At 36.6% G+C, this 16,521-nt stretch overlaps 1 protein-coding gene across 1 annotated transcript; it reads left to right on the top strand.

The window, feature by feature from the left end:
* Positions 1-287: 287 nt before the first annotated feature.
* On the top strand, positions 288-16,443 carry LOC134798734 (secretory carrier-associated membrane protein 5). Its single transcript, XM_063771121.1, has 8 exons — positions 288-493; positions 569-670; positions 1,222-1,359; positions 5,365-5,569; positions 7,316-7,574; positions 7,972-8,089; positions 8,964-9,122; positions 12,675-16,443. The coding sequence occupies exons 1-7, from the start codon at positions 437-439 to the stop codon at positions 9,117-9,119; spliced, it is 1,035 nt and encodes a 344-aa protein (XP_063627191.1). The 5' UTR covers positions 288-436; the 3' UTR covers positions 9,120-9,122; positions 12,675-16,443.
* The last annotated feature ends 78 nt before the right edge of the window (positions 16,444-16,521 follow it).

Below are 16,521 nucleotides of genomic sequence, written 5' to 3' on the forward strand. Positions count from 1 at the left end.
ACTCACTTGGTTTAGTATGAACTTTTTGGTATGAAAAAGTGAATAAGTTTTTAATTCGCGACGAATCGACCAATGAGGTAAATTGTGATAGTTTGTATTAAATATAAATAAAGCAAGTGACAAATGTTAAATAAATATCACAAAAATAAGATCTCATTACGTGTTTTAAATAATGAAACGCAATTTGTAGGAAATGTTCTATAAAATATAATGTAGTTCGAAATTAATTTTAGGATTTTGCAGCGGCACTGTTAAGGTTAAGACTGGTAACATTAAAACCTAACTGTCAACTGTCACTGTTCGTCATCAACGATTTGTCACTACTTTATCAGTTGATTGTGTATCTCATTTTGAGCTAAAAATATATGGAAAAACCCTTGCTTTGTCGAAAGTAATATATACAAAAGATTCCGAAAAGATAGTAGAAACCTAAACAATGTCTAAATTCGAGGATAATCCATTTGGGGACCCTACCATAGACAACCCATTTGCCGTAAGTAGCCCATCCAAGTTATCGGAATTTGTGTTCTAGCAGTTCAACAGTGTGATTGTGGATGTTTTGTTATAGGACCCTGCCGTCCAGCAAGTTGCGAGAAGTACGAACAATGCGACACAAGGTCTCGACGATTACAATCCCTTCGATGGGCAGCCTAGTCCAAATCAACCCACGGTAATTCGGTTTAGTTTATGTTGAGTCAACGAATTCTGCTGCGTCAATACGGTATTAACAGTATTGGAACATGTTATCGAGACCGGCCGAACAAGTTCAAATCGTGTCTAATCTTAATAAGTTTCTCTTTATTATAATTGCGGATAGATAACAAGGGATATGTATGAGTAGGTAAACAATGCAATAAATCGTTATAAACAGTTATTAATATTATATTGATATACATAATTCTAATTTGCACCTAAGAAAACATATTTGTTATATTAAATGATGATTTTATTACATTATGAACTCACAAAGAACCTTGTCTATGAAATTGTGGTTTTCAAGTTTATATGCAACAATCCCATTTTTATTTATTATAAAACCATTATTTACATCAATTTAAGATGTTTTACAGAGTCTGTTTATTGATCTATGATAAAAAACAACATGAGTTCTATCCTACATTAAAACATGGGTCAGGTTTAAAAGGGCTACAGTAATGTGATGTTTAAAAAAAATTAAGATTAAAAAAAAAGTAATGTGTTAATATTTTTATTTTCATGCAGGCCCAACAACCACCACAGCCAGCGATTATGCAGGCAGTGTCGCCGCCCACAAACACACAGTTTGTTGGAGGCGGCAACCGGCCATCGCAGCAGCAGCCACAAGGGCCGCCCAATAATAACCTCACTGCAGACCTTTTGGTATGTATTTGATAGACATTATTTTGTTGATACCATCAGCTTCAAATAGATTGTGACAATCCAAGTTTTGCCTCATTAAATCTTTTTCATTTTCACTTTGTTATGCTATATATATGTATATAATTTATGAACATGTTAAAAATGAAATGGATGTTGTTAAGAAACTAGTGATAATGATAAGATATAACTTCTGTTAAGCTTGTAAATATATAAAAATATATATAATCTAAAATATATGTGGCTAAATATATATAGGGACATCCTTATTTCAGTACAAGTCCCAATTATTATAATTATAAACTAAAATAGATGTCACATACTAAAGAAAAAGTTAGCAAGATGTTGAGATGTCTACTAGACGTCATGCTTAAGACGTTAGCCAAATAAGCTGAAGACGCTGATATGGTTCTGGCCTCGGCCACCAGAAGGCTTGGTCACTATTTGTAGAATGTAGTGTAACTACTTAAAAACACAAACCAAAAAAATATTTAGTAAAATTATTTGTTGTGCTACAATATATTTGGCCACTTTGACCATCACTATCTATTTGATACTGATTGTACAGCAATAAACAAGAGATTGTGCTAGTATTGGAAATGGGTCCAAAACTCCCATCACTTTACAGGAACACAGTGATAATCAGACTTTGAAGAAATACCCTCGCCCACACTATTATCAGTACATTGTAGACCTTATGCCTTTTTTAATAAGGTCCACTGATGTACTGTTAGGATTGTTGCTGTTTGTACATAGTTAAAAAGAAGTTTCCAGCCATGATTATTTATTTCATTATAGTACTTTTTTATTATCAGGTTGGAATGTTGTTAATGAGGTTGTCTGACCACAACATTGATTAAATTAATACAACAGCTAGATTTTTTCTTCAAAGTTAAACATTTATAGCCTTATAGCAAATACCTTACCTTGTTAGTTCTAATGTCAATAATTACCTGTGTAGTTCAAATAAGAGCATAAACCTTAAAAACCGGCCAATTGCGAGTCGGACTCGCGCACGAAGGGTTCCGTACCATTACGAAAAAAACTGCAATAAAATCACATTTGTTGTATGCGAGCCCCACTTAAATATTTATTATACATATTCTGTTTTTATTATTTGTTGTTATAGCTCTGTGAAAATTTCAACTGCCTAGCTATCACAGTTCATGAGATACAGCCTGGTGACAGAGAGACGGACAGCGGTGTCTTAGTAATAGGGTCCCGTTTTTACCCTTTTGGTACAGAACCCTAAAAATGACTTATTTATTTAATATTAATATTATTTTTGTAGCTTTATAGGAACTATTTATTTTATTTCAATTTAGTAAGTGAAGTAATAGGAACAATAAGTCACATAAAAAGTGAATTAATGTTTAACCGTTTTTTATACTACATATGAACACATGTACAATACAGTTATAGCTATGCACCATAAAGCACCTTTTATTAGTGAAAGTAACCACAAAGCCTCACAATAAAAAGCTACACGCGTAGATATTATCAATACAGATAACAGTGAGTCACCATTAACAGTTTCACAACGAGCAGCCAAATTAGGTTGTGCACAATTTAAATTTTTCAAGTGGATAATTTAAGTGAATGGGCATTGATTATGATTGTAGAGTGTAGACTACTCCACATATTTTAGAATACTCACACTTGTGACTGACAAGTGGTAAACCTTAACGCAAAGACATGGCGTTATTCATAAACGCTTGACATTTCACAAGCCCTTGATAATACATAGTGTGTCCTTATCCGTCATTTTGTGTTTGTTAGAAAGGGATAAAATAGAACAGTAAGTTTCATGAATAAGCGTTGCAGTTAGGTTATAGGTTATAGGTTTTCGCGGGCTTGGTTTGCGCAACTCGACGTCATATTATTGCGCCTATTTTGCGTGGTGGGTTGGCGGCACTATTCTTGCCAACCCAACTCTACCAAGAAGTTAGGATTTTATGACATTATGACTAAGTTATTTCGCCATGTATGAGGAACAAGACCATATGATTTAACAATTGTTCTCCATGCTGCCCCATTCTAAATAAATGGAGAGACTGATAGAGACAGCATATAGCAGCTCTTGATAGTGTGACTTTTGCGCGCTGCAATTTTTACTCGAAAATAATTGTATCGTCGAGTGTATGTAGGCGTGTACCTACGTTTATATTTGGCAAGCTCTAGCGTCGACAAGTGGACGGATATTTACATGTAGTTGTAGGTACATAATTAGAAATAGATACTAGTCCAACAAGTTATATATAAATCTTCTGTAAGTTCATATATAGGTAGGTTTTCGGTATGGTGATATATTATACATATCACCACTAGCGACCCGCCCCGGCTTCACGCCGGTTAACAAATTATACACCTAAACCTTCCTCAAATATCACTCTTTTGATAGGTGAAAACCGCATGAAAATCCGTTCAGTAGTTTTTAGTTTATCGCGAACAAACACACAAACAGACAAGCGCGGCGGGGGACTTTGTTTAATAAGTGGTAGTACCATACTAAAAAGAAGTGTTTTTCAATCGCACTCGGAACTGTTGGATATGTATTGCATATTGCTCTTATTTATACGTATTGCTAAGCACTTTACTAACACTTGCTTTGCTTTTCCATATTGCACAAAAAGGAGTTAAAGGTAAACACTAATTATATCTCTTAAGTATTTATCTTGATTGAATTATTTAGTTTCTGGTATCATATAAAAGAATATTTAAATTACGTTTTGTACTAATGTTTCACTCAGTATCTTGTATAAAGTGTACACGTATTTCAAAACTAATTTGTGATTCAAATATCATTATAAATAATATTATCATTATTACCTTGACGCAAAAAAAGTAATATAGACTAATATTTATTTTTATTTATTTATTTTATTGATCAAATATGTAACACAGCAACAGTAAAATCAGGGCACAAAATGATTATTTTGTAGGTAAAAAGCCATATTAAATATTAATCATAACATATGTAATGTATCTACTTACTATTTTTTTGATTAAAATACTTGATCCCACGCTCCCCCAATGTAGGTATAGTATAATGTAGGAATATTTATGTACTTACCGAGAGTAGGGTGTTTCATTTTTCCGAATTTTCGATTTTCATCTGGCTTTGCGAATTCTTGTTCTAACTGATAAAATAATATTATACGTTAAAAAAAATTAAAATCGGTCAACATTTAGAGGTTGCACAACATCAACAAAGATTTTTCAAATAACCAACGACTCTACATCGGAGGGTAGAAAATGGCTTAAGCGGATACCATCCAAGCGGAGAGTAGTGTGATACTGACCCTTCTACATATAAATAAATTTTAAAATTAGTAGTAAACTTGGATTTTGGTTACTCGATAAATGTTCTAATTAAGATTTTTCAGTTTTTCCACCTGTTTCCAAAGGAAAAGTGCTTTTATCATGTTTTAGACGCAAAATTCAGTTTCCTCATTCGATTTTAGTATCAGTTCATTATATTTTGTCATTTTAGAACATAGTTCATTTTCATGCAATGTATGGGGTTCTCACTCTACCTTTTCAACTTGTGCAACCTCTAGACGTTATTCGATTCTTTCGAAAATTGAAATAGATAGTTTTTAGTGTGGGGAGACTCCATTGGTGAGCAAAGTCAGGAAAAATATTACAACTTTTTTTTCTCCATACAAAAGTGAATCACCCTAACCGAGAGGTCATAATCGCAATTGTAAAATTGTATGAGTGGGCACTCATAGCAACTGCCTATTATAATTTGGGTTTCTTTTCCTCAGTCTTCATTCATTGAATTTCAGTTCTGCCACTGCTAAGACAACTTTACGTAAACAATCTAACTAAATGTGGTATCTTGTGTTACTAGTAAAAAGGGGATTACATTGTTTAAATTTGTGAGAGTAATACACATAAAAGTGTAATATAAGCCAGTATTTTTAAATGTAAAAGAAAATAGCATTATTCCTGCTTTATAAAAAAGAAAAAAAGATGAGTGCTGAACTGGAATCTCAACTGCAGAGGCGGCAAGAAGAATTAGAACGTAAAGCGGAGGAGCTCGCCAGGCGCGAGGCGGAGCTCCGGGCCGGGTCCGCCGGCAGACGGAACAACTGGCCGCCGTTACCCGGCTTCTGTCCCGTACAACCGTGCTTCTACCAGGACATAAATGTGGACATACCGCTCGAGTTCCAGAGGATCGTGCGGCACCTGTACCACCTGTGGATGTGTGAGTGTTCTGTAATGTTTCTCTGGTGTTTATACTCTGCTTGAGGGAACAATAACACCAGGCTTCTGTCTCGTACAACCGTGCTTCTACCAGGACATAAATGTGGACATACCGCTCGAGTTCCAGAGGATCGTGCGGCACCTGTACCACCTGTGGATGTGTGAGTGTTCTGTAATGTTTCTCTAGTGTTTATACTCTGCTTGAGGGAACAATAACACCAGGCTTCTGTCTCGTACAACCGTGCTTCTACCAGGACATAAATGTGGACATACCGCTCGAGTTCCAGAGGATCGTGCGGCACCTGTACCACCTGTGGATGTGTGAGTGTTCTGTAATGTTTCTCTAGTGTTTATACTCTGCTTGAGGGAACAATAACACCAGGCTTCTGTCTCGTACAACCGTGCTTCTACCAGGACATAAATGTGGACATACCGCTCGAGTTCCAGAGGATCGTGCGGCACCTGTACCACCTGTGGATGTGTGAGTGTTCTGTAATGTTTCTCTAGTGTTTATACTCTGCTTGAGGGAACAATAACACCAGGCTTCTGTCTCGTACAACCGTGCTTCTACCAGGACATAAATGTGGACATACCGCTCGAGTTCCAGAGGATCGTGCGGCACCTGTACCACCTGTGGATGTGTGAGTGTTCTGTAATGTTTCTCTAGTGTTTATACTCTGCTTGAGGGAACAATAACACCAGGCTTCTGTCTCGTACAACCGTGCTTCTACCAGGACATAAATGTGGACATACCGCTCGAGTTCCAGAGGATCGTGCGGCACCTGTACCACCTGTGGATGTGTGAGTGTTCTGTAATGTTTCTCTAGTGTTTATACTCTGCTTGAGGGAACAATAACACCAGGCTTCTGTCTCGTACAACCGTGCTTCTACCAGGACATAAATGTGGACATACCGCTCGAGTTCCAGAGGATCGTGCGGCACCTGTACCACCTGTGGATGTGTGAGTGTTCTGTAATGTTTCTCTAGTGTTTATACTCTGCTTGAGGGAACAATAACACCAGGCTTCTGTCTCGTACAACCGTGCTTCTACCAGGACATAAATGTGGACATATCGCTCGAGTTCCAGAGGATCGTGCGGCACCTGTACCACCTGTGGATGTGTGAGTGTTCTGTAATGTTTCTCTAGTGTTTATACTCTGCTTGAGGGAACAATAACACCAGGCTTCTGTCTCGTACAACCGTGCTTCTACCAGGACATAAATGTGGACATATCGCTCGAGTTCCAGAGGATCGTGCGGCACCTGTACCACCTGTGGATGTGTGAGTGTTCTGTAATGTTTCTCTAGTGTTTATACTCTGCTTGTGGGTAGGTACTGGCCATTACCAGCCTTCTGTCCCGTACAACCGTGCTTCTACCAGGACATTAAAGTGGACATACCGCTCTATAATAAGCCATGATACTTATTCGCTAATTAGTAAAATTTATATTTTCCGAAATGTTTGTTGGTCAAGCTTTTGATGCAAAAGATGAAAGAGCGTATTTAATTTAATGTGCTCCTGGAAGAAAAACCACGAGCAAGCTATACACAACAACTAAAAGCAAAAGCAAATCTCGTGTCTTTCAGGGACCTAAATAACCTAGCCGAAGACCGCGAAAACTGGCGCATACTCTACCGACAAGAACCATGCTCTTAAATTTAATGGTGATGGAAGAAAAAAAAGTTTATATATTGCAAACAAATGATAACCGCAAAAGCCCTACCGTGACATACATTTCCTTTTCCAGTCCACGCGCTGATCCTCGCCCTGAACATCCTCGGTGCGATGTGTCTCATGTTCGCCGGCGAAGGCTTCACGGTCTTCGGTCTGGCCATCCTCTACTTCGTGCTACTGACTCCCTTCAGCTTCGTCTGCTGGTACCGGCCCATCTACAAGGCGTTCAGGAGCGACTCCTCCTTCAACTTTATGGTGTACTTCTTCATATTCCTGTTCCAAATCATCATTGCTGTGGTGCAGAGTGTTGGGTTCAATGGAAGCGGTTATTGGTGAGTGCTACTTTTTATTGTTAATTTTTTATATGTAGGAAAATTGTCAGGAAAACCTTACAGTTGAAAGATAAGCAGGGGTAGGGTAGCTAAGACGATACTGAATTCCTCTTGTTTACGCGTGTCACACACACATTTTCAACTCTAGGCACAAAACTGACAAAAGTAGGTATGTGTGAGTGCGAAATCGGCTTGTCATTAAGTCATAGTTTTGTCTTAAGCGATCCTATGGTCAATTACAATGACAAAAACCTGGCAAATTGGAGATAGTAACAAAAATAATAAATAAAATCACTTTATATCAGTCAAAAGTCAATCATTTATATGAAATGCTACTTCAGAATACTTTTTAACCTTCAAACTTACTATAGTAACATTCTTTTTCGTTTTTTTACAGCGGTTTGATCACCAGCATCGCCATATTCCAGACGAACATCGGGGTCGGTATCATCACTATACTGATCACCATCGGCTTCATAACTTCTGCCGTGGCCGATGTCATGCTTATGGCTAAGGTAATTATGGGCTATTTGGGTTATCCAAGTATTTGGTCACTCGTAATATTGTCACAATAAAATCGCAGTAGTTTACGAATAATCCAGCAACCCCAGCGTCCTATACTCAAAAACGTATTTCAAGACCAAAAAAAGTAAGACAATGTTGCCACTTTTTACTAGTGCGTCTTGTATTTATGTAAAAATAAGTAAATAAAGGTACTTTTTTAAATCGTAGGAGTAAAATTACCAATAAATAAATTATCTTAGCATGTTTATTTATAATAAGGAATTTACTATTTTACAAACAAATTATTGCAGTGGCAACATTGTCTTACTTTTTTTGGTCTTGAATTACGTTTTTGAGTTTAGAAACAGGACATTTTTTATTTTTGTTTCTTATTTGAAGCTTCAGGGTTTACTTTTGTTAGAAAAATCCTTATACATAGATCGATGTGTATTAACATTTTGTCCTCTCAACCCTTTGATCGTCAAAGACGTCGATTAACGCGCGCGGCTACACTCTAATATCAACCTTCGCGCATTCCGACTACGTTCACGATGACGCGCCGCACACGATAGGCCCAAAAGGCCTAAATAGGGTTATCTTTCATTGACAAATGCAATGTGAATGAAGATGGATCAAAATACAATGCAAAGGATAGAATAGAATCTAAAAAGTTTATTTGGCGTTAAAATAAAACTTAACCTACAAATACATCTTATTCTAATACATTAAGCTAAGGCTAAGATACTTAGCCATGGCTCTGGTTTTCAGGGCAACCAGAGGGAAATGCCATTGGATGTTATAGATGGATGAAGAATGTATGACCTTTTCATAGGCCTCTGGGCGGGTAGATAAGCTAGATGAAATGACGAAACTTCTATTCCTCAGGTGCACCGCATATACCGATCAACGGGAGCGTCGCTCGCCAAGGCGCAGACGGAGTTCACGACGGAGATCCTCCGCAACCCGCACGTGCAGACCGCCGCGTCCAGCGCGGCCGCCGCCGCCGTCAACGCGCAGATCGCGCAGGCCAACCGCTACTAGCCGGTAGGTGTATTATAGGAAATGTTCGAACTTTTTTTATTTCTTGTGGAATCTCCCAAAATTTTCGAATGTTTTAGCAAATGCGTAACTATCACATATGCACATGTAATTGTGTAGCTTAAGTACCTATTGACACCGTACTGGTTCGGGTCACTGGACACCGGCCGGATGGCCTATATAAAGGCTTTATTTTTGCATGCTGCATGATAGGTCATAAGAATCTAGTCATATTTATAGGTAATATTCAATATTTCTATGCCTATTCAGGCAGGATGTGCTGTTCAAAAATTGTTTTTTACATCTTTATTGTACCGCATTCAAGAAATAAATAAATGATTATGATTATAAAGGATTTGCACCTTAAATATAATCGAAGTAAAGCTAAAGGATAGTCTATATTTACTGTACTTTTAAATTTCTAAATGTCCGGTCCCAACGACATGGTTTATTTAGACCCCGAAGTATCAGGAGGTTAAAATAAATGTGCCGACTCTTCAATTCTGTTGACACTGTACAGATTTTTATTTCAAAAACAGATTGCAATATTTTACGCTGAAATACATTATGGAATTAATTATGTTGTATGTATACCAAATGAATTACTATTTTCATACAGTATTTTCACGGCACATTTTTTATATTTATCTGCACACCTTGCCATTTTAACACTAATTTCATTAATTTGTGTAGTATGCATAATATAGCCATATCCGATTGTAAAATGTCGTTAAGAAAGATGATGGTTTCTTATCCTCAATATGATTCATCTTTGTTTATACGTGGTTGATAACTAGAAGATAACAATGAAATTGTTTTATTACCAATGATTCACTAATATTCATATAAATCACTTACAAATGCCCTGTGAATTCCCATATATTGCATACAGGTCATCATTACCGATGTCTGTCATGAGGGTCGATTTGCATAAATTGCTCAATCGCGTTATTCAAGCCGCTGAGGTAAATATGTGTAGGTACTAGGTACGTACGTAGGTAATAGGTATTCATCGTTTTGTATGCGATTTTTGTTTGTTTCTCTTGCATAGAGTTTTTGTTCGCGTACAATCACAGACACAGATAAAGACAATTGTCAAAATAGCATAATAAATAAATAAATAAATAAAAATTATTTATTTTCAGACAATTACAGTCCATAGTTGTTAGTATTAACTTACAGGCTATGTTACGTTACATTACAATACACTAAGTTACATAAATGAAGTTATATAGCTTACATTGGTAGGTACTTAATAAATGGCTGATTATTGTGGCCGATCTACCGGCTTGCATGTTTGTGAACATGTAATGCGATATATCGTCCCAAAATACCAGAATCAAACCGCTCGGCTATCATTTTCAGGATCCCGTTGGTGCTCCCACGTATACGGTGTACTACTGATGCAATATTTTTGCGCATAATGGCATAAAAATCATCTACATGCGCGTCCGCAAACATGCCAGAAGCACTACAGTATCGCGGGAGCCTCACCAGGGCCCTGAAAATGTTGTTATACTGGACCCTCAGATATAATAACTTTTTCTCAAACATGCAATGAAATGTCGTCACTCAGGGCGTTATATCAGGCTTCGAAGTATCACGTTTAGGGCGGAGCAACTCCAGAGAACTGTAAAGGAATTTCATACAAAATTTAAGGCCTAGGCCGGGAAGTATTTTTTTTTTAAATTTCCATTTCACAGATCTGTGTGACACACCATCGTGGCATTCAGCCATTAAAGTGATAACACACTATCGCACCGCTTAAAAAAAAACTATAGGCAGTTTATGCTTTATGGTTTATAGTACGATTTCTTTTTTTTTTTAATCTTTATAGGACTGTATCTCCTAAACCGTGCGTCGCAGCGCAAAAATAATAAAATGTCCGTTCCTATGTCAGAAACCCTTAATTAATATTAAAAAAAAACACAAAAAAGAAAAAAAAATAACAAAAAAACTTTATAATGCTGTATCTCCTAAACCGTACGTCGTAGCGCAAAAATAATCAAATTTTCGTTCCCCTTTAGGAAACCCCTTAATAACATTTAAGACAAAAGAAAAGAAAAAAAAGAAAAAAAAGCAAAAAAAATATTATAGGGCTGTATCTCCTAAACCATGCGTCGTAGCGCAAAAATAATAAAATGTTCGTTCCTCTGTAAGAATCCCTTAATTAATATTTAAAAAAACACACAAAAAAGGAAAACAAAATAACAAAAAAAAAACTTTATAATGCTGTATCTCCTAAACCGTACGTCGTAGCGCAAAAATAATGAAATTTTCGTTCCCCTTTAGGAGACCCCTTAATAACATTTAAAAAAACACAAGAAAAGAAAAATAAGCAAAAAAAAATGTATAGGGCTGTACCTCCTAAACCATGCGTCGTAGCGCAAAAATAATAAAATGTTCGTTACTCTGTAAGAAACCCCTAATTAATATTTAAAAAAAAGAGATTAAAAAAAAAAAACTTTATAATGCTCTTAAACCGTGCGTCGTAGCGCAAAAATAATAAAATTTTCGTTCCCCTTATGAACCCCACGCACTGAATAACCTATCACATTAGGACATGAAACAATCATCATCATCAATTTTTATTATTATTTCATTGCATGTTTAAGAAAAGCACTATACATGCCTCGGCGTGAAAAGGGGTTGTCGGCCTCATAACTATCCGGCCTCCTACGTTCGGCCGTCTATATGCATTCGGCCGGCAACCCCTTACTTCCCAGCCTCTGTAGTAATGTACTATTTTAGAAATTAGGCAAGAAATGTAAATATCTAAAAAAAAATAGCGATCAATAATGTTAAAGAACCTGTCTAAACAATTGACAACGATGAAAATTGCGATGATAATCATGACATACTTACCGGTTTTTTATGACCGTCCACATGATGGACAGAATGGGTCAGGGTGGATGATACAAGATATTTATTGATAAAAATCAATGTTTTACAAGTCAGTACACATAAATTAGTAATAGTAGTAGGTAGGTTGGTATAGCGTTGCACAGTAATTTTTATATTACTTATTAATCTATTAAATAAACAACATGTTTGAAGTGATGGGTGAAGGTTTGTCTAGGACTACATAGGTACTAACTAGTTTGGAAATCAAGGACACGTTTATACGTTTTTAGGGTTCCGTACCCAAAGGGTAAAAATGGGACCCTATTACTAAGACTCCGCTGTCCGTCTGTCTGTCTGTCACCAGGCTGTATCTTATGAACCGTGATAGCTAGGCAGTTCAAATTTTCACAGATGATGTATGTCTGTTGCCGCTATAACAACAAATACTAAAAACAGAATAAAATAAATATTTAAGTGGGGCTAACAAACGTGATTTTTTTGCCGTTTTTTTTTGCGTATAGGTACGGAACCCTTCGTGCGCGAGTCCGACTCGCACTTGGCCGGTTTTTCAGGGTCTTTTCAGATTAAGTTTAGGATTGTATAAGTGTTTTAGAGAATTAACTTAATATGATCTCGAAATTCTTGAAGTATATAGGAATCCAAGTATTAGGTAGGTACATGTATTTATAATCAAAATTATATTATTTGTTTCAGAAGTAAAACAGACGGACCGCTCCAAACGTGCATTTAGAAATACGCAACGTACACCGGAAATGAACTAGTGGTAATTCACTATTTTCTCTTTGTTCACGAAACGTCTAAACATGAATGATCGTGTTCATATTTTTCGTGGGCTTTTTCGTCGTATTTATTGTTGTATGTTACGTCACCATGTAGAGACATGTTCGAAGAGCTAAATGTTGAGCGTACGCTTCATCGGAGTAAGTGCGACTTAGGGACAAATTTAACCTTTTCGACGCCGTGTCAAACACAAAAGATGTCACTCGGACGCCACGTCACCGAAGTGTCAAAACTGAAATTGAACTTTATGCACCTGCGCGTACGTCTATGTTGCTCTGTGGATTGTGACGGATTAATCCGTCTTAAGCGTAGGACCTGCGGTTCGGATATATCCGTCGTTGGCGTCCAAAAGGTTAACTAATCAGAAATACATTTAAATAGTAAAAGTATCTTAACTTAATAAACTTTTCTTGTATGCGTTGAAACGTTGAAGTCTACGTTAAAGATATGTTTACACTTTTGCGCCTTACTCCTTTGTAATAAGGCGAAAAATGTTAACATCTTTGACGTCGACTGTACTTTCATAATCTATGTATATTTGCTGGCCGATCATATCTCTGCTTGGTAAAAATTCGCGATCTAATTGTTGTATTAAAATCATTTCAATGAACAAATATTGCGGCATCAAGAAATCTACTAATATGTAAATTTTCCGACGGCAAACTGTGTTGTTTGTACATTAATAGCTGTTGCGGTCAGTGGACAGCCAAATTGACAAGAGGGCTGTGTGTGTAATCGTAATATCGATAATTATTGCTTATTTATGACTTACAAAGATAATTTTCTAATAGAATAACGGGCTGCTTGCAAAAGCAGTGTAACACAAAAAGTCGCATTTTTAAGTCTAGGTATTCTGTCTAGGTTATAAAGTACAACATTACTTTTAGTATTGTCCCAAATTATTCATAAGTGTAAAGAGCTGATCACAAAATAAATGATAGCTTTTACTTTACCTTTTGTATTACCAAAGAGAAAAGAGTGTATAGAGAGTTACTGTCATGGTAAATAATATAGCCACAGTACATTTACTGCCATCTTTCGGCAGAAGCCGGCGTGACTCACTCCGCGATTTCGTCGCTTTACCACAGGTAGCTAAAAGTACATCCGTTCCACACCAATTTTGGTGGCTAGCCATAAGCCGCGCGTGGTGCTGTCGCCACCTAGCGGCCATACCTGTCCTGATCGTAACAGACGCATTTTGTTAGAGAGTGAGTCTTCTGTACCTAGTACTATTATTTATTCTGTGGCAGAAGATTAAAACTGTTAGAACGCCATTTGACTTTAATCCTTATTCTTTCACTGATAATATGTGTTAATTTGTTAAATATTGAAATTAACGCCATCTACTCGACAGTAGGCCAAAGGTTATGGCGCCATCGCTCGAAAAGATTGCACCATACCTTTGGCCTACTCTACTCTGCCTAATAATCAAAGTGAAATGGCGTTCTAACAGTTTTAATCTTCTGTCGAAAGATGGCAGTAAATTTACTGTGGCTACATAATTTACTTTGACAATCCGCCTCTTTTTCAAATTCTCTTCGGTATTACTATACTACATACACCTAGCGAAGATTGTGAAACAATTAAAATTGTGTTACGCTGCTTTTCAACGTCACTTTGTTTTGAGTATATCGTATTATATTTTAGTGTTAAGCATCGCCAATACAATTAAATTATTAAGTTGATTGCTAATTTTATAAACATTTTAAATAATGTGAGCTTAATGATGCTTTAATGTTCTACAAAGTCTAATTGAAATTATGTTTTACGTCGGGTCGCGGTGGCTCTTATACTTAAACACCTGTTTGTTTTTCTCTACTTATGTTACGATAAGCCTCAGAAAATGATTTTCAATGCGGTGAAAAGTTTCTGATTAATAAAGGTCAATCGGGGCAAGTACCTTTAATAATAAATAAGGAAAATAGGGCAAGTAAATACCCTTTCCCTTATCAGTTAAAAATGCCCCATTGCTGTAATTGCCCCGACTATTATTTTATGGAATTATTAAGTTCATCAAAGTGCGATTTTAGTATTTATGTAAATTATTTTTTTACCTGCGCACTTTATGAGCTGAGCCTTATTAGATTTTATTACGTTATAGAATGCCCTTGTAACCTAGTAATATGTAAGATAAAGGGGTGTTCACATTAGTTTTTGCTTTATCATTTGTATCCACAGTTAACATATTTTTGGCAATTATGTGAACATTCCAAAGCGAACTGTCTAAACTAAATGTAAATATTTTCTATCTTTAATTTATATATGTTCATGTAAATTAGGACTACATATAGCACTTGCTGTTTATTAGTAATAATGGTTGAATACCATTCTGTGTGGATTTGGTAGGTTTGAACTGATTAATATAAATCATTCGGTTTAGCCTAGTTTTGATATAGTAAATATAAAGAATGTTAAAGAGCAATCCGCAATCTGTTCCTCATTTTTTTTTACTGACACCTAAAGCCGCTAAATCTTAAGTAATACATTATATTTTACAAACCTAAAATTGGGGAACCGTGAATCACCATATTATGAGCTATCGAATTGATATAGTCATATGAAATATCGTATTAAACTTTCATACTTTTTATTAGATACACCTGTATTTCGGATTATAGTTAAGACCCCTTTTTTTGTAAACTAGATAGTGTCCTAAACTAACCCAATAATAACTTTTATTACAAGTAGTAAAAAATAGACAATTACCCATATTCATTGACGTATATCTCAGGACTGGCCATACGGGCAATAAGAATGGGGCCTGTACAGCGGTGCTACAACGCGATTGGTTGACGAGTTCGCATCACGCGCGCGATTGTTCGCAACTAGTTGCGTTAGACTGCACGATTGGCTCGAATTCGCGAGTGACACCGCTTAACTATAGTACCATTTTTAGTGCCCGTAAGGCCCGTCCTGACATATACGTCAATGCCCATAATGACAATCGGCCTTAATACCCATGTTCCGAGTAGATTTCATGGTAGCACAAGACATCATATAGATATTGTTGTAAAAAGAAATAGCTTAGGAGTTTTCTTTTAAGCCTTACTAGTCATCTGACTACACAATAGACGCAATAACACACCTAGCGCGGTAAATTAAATAGTAACTAACTTCGGCAAACGTATACCCAGAAGTTTTCTTTTTGACCGGTGTGTTCCTACAGAATTGTGTCCCCTTGTGGCTGTAGAGGGTCGTAATGGTTGCCTAGTAACCGCACCGGTATGTGACCGAGACAACGCTATCCACGTATATAACGATGTCCCACTCACACGCCGCACCCAATGTGAAGACCGCCTTACGGCCCTAGGTAATGTAAAAGTTATATGAACCGTTTTCCTGTATCAGTGCAGTAATGCCCCAATGTTACTTGTTGATATTAATTTAGTTTCGGCGAAAACCCACAGCCACTATAAAACAGGAAAGGATACAACCAATTAAATGAAGTATCTAATGGAGGCTTGTTAAATATGTATGTCTATGCCGAGTTGATAGATTACCTTCTACCTTCTATAAATATTCATGTAATTCGGGGTATTACTGCGGGCATGTATCTGGGCCTAGAATGTAAATTATTGTAACCGTCCTACCCAGAAGAAGGCGGGTCTATCTGAATGTTTAACTGTTTTGTAACTTAAGTCATGTTATATACTTATGATTAATAAATATAGTTTCAATTAAACGCTTTTGTTTTATTATACCTTGAAAATGTAATCAGTAGTAATCACTACAATAGACCACTAATGCATCCGATCTTGTC

This window comes from Cydia splendana, chromosome 17, assembly GCF_910591565.1.
Source record: "Cydia splendana chromosome 17, ilCydSple1.2, whole genome shotgun sequence".
Lineage (NCBI taxonomy): Eukaryota > Metazoa > Arthropoda > Insecta > Lepidoptera > Tortricidae > Cydia > Cydia splendana.

Bases quoted from the DNA above. Each gene is read 5' to 3' on its own strand.
- LOC134798734 (XM_063771121.1), top strand. From the start codon at position 437: ATGTCTAAATTCGAGGATAATCCATTTGGGGACCCTACCATAGACAAC. The intron at 494-568 runs GTAAGTAGCCCA...GTTTTGTTATAG, and splicing joins CCATAGACAACCCATTTGCC to GACCCTGCCGTCCAGCAAGT. The intron at 1,360-5,364 runs GTATGTATTTGA...TCTCAACTGCAG, and splicing joins ACCTCACTGCAGACCTTTTG to AGGCGGCAAGAAGAATTAGA.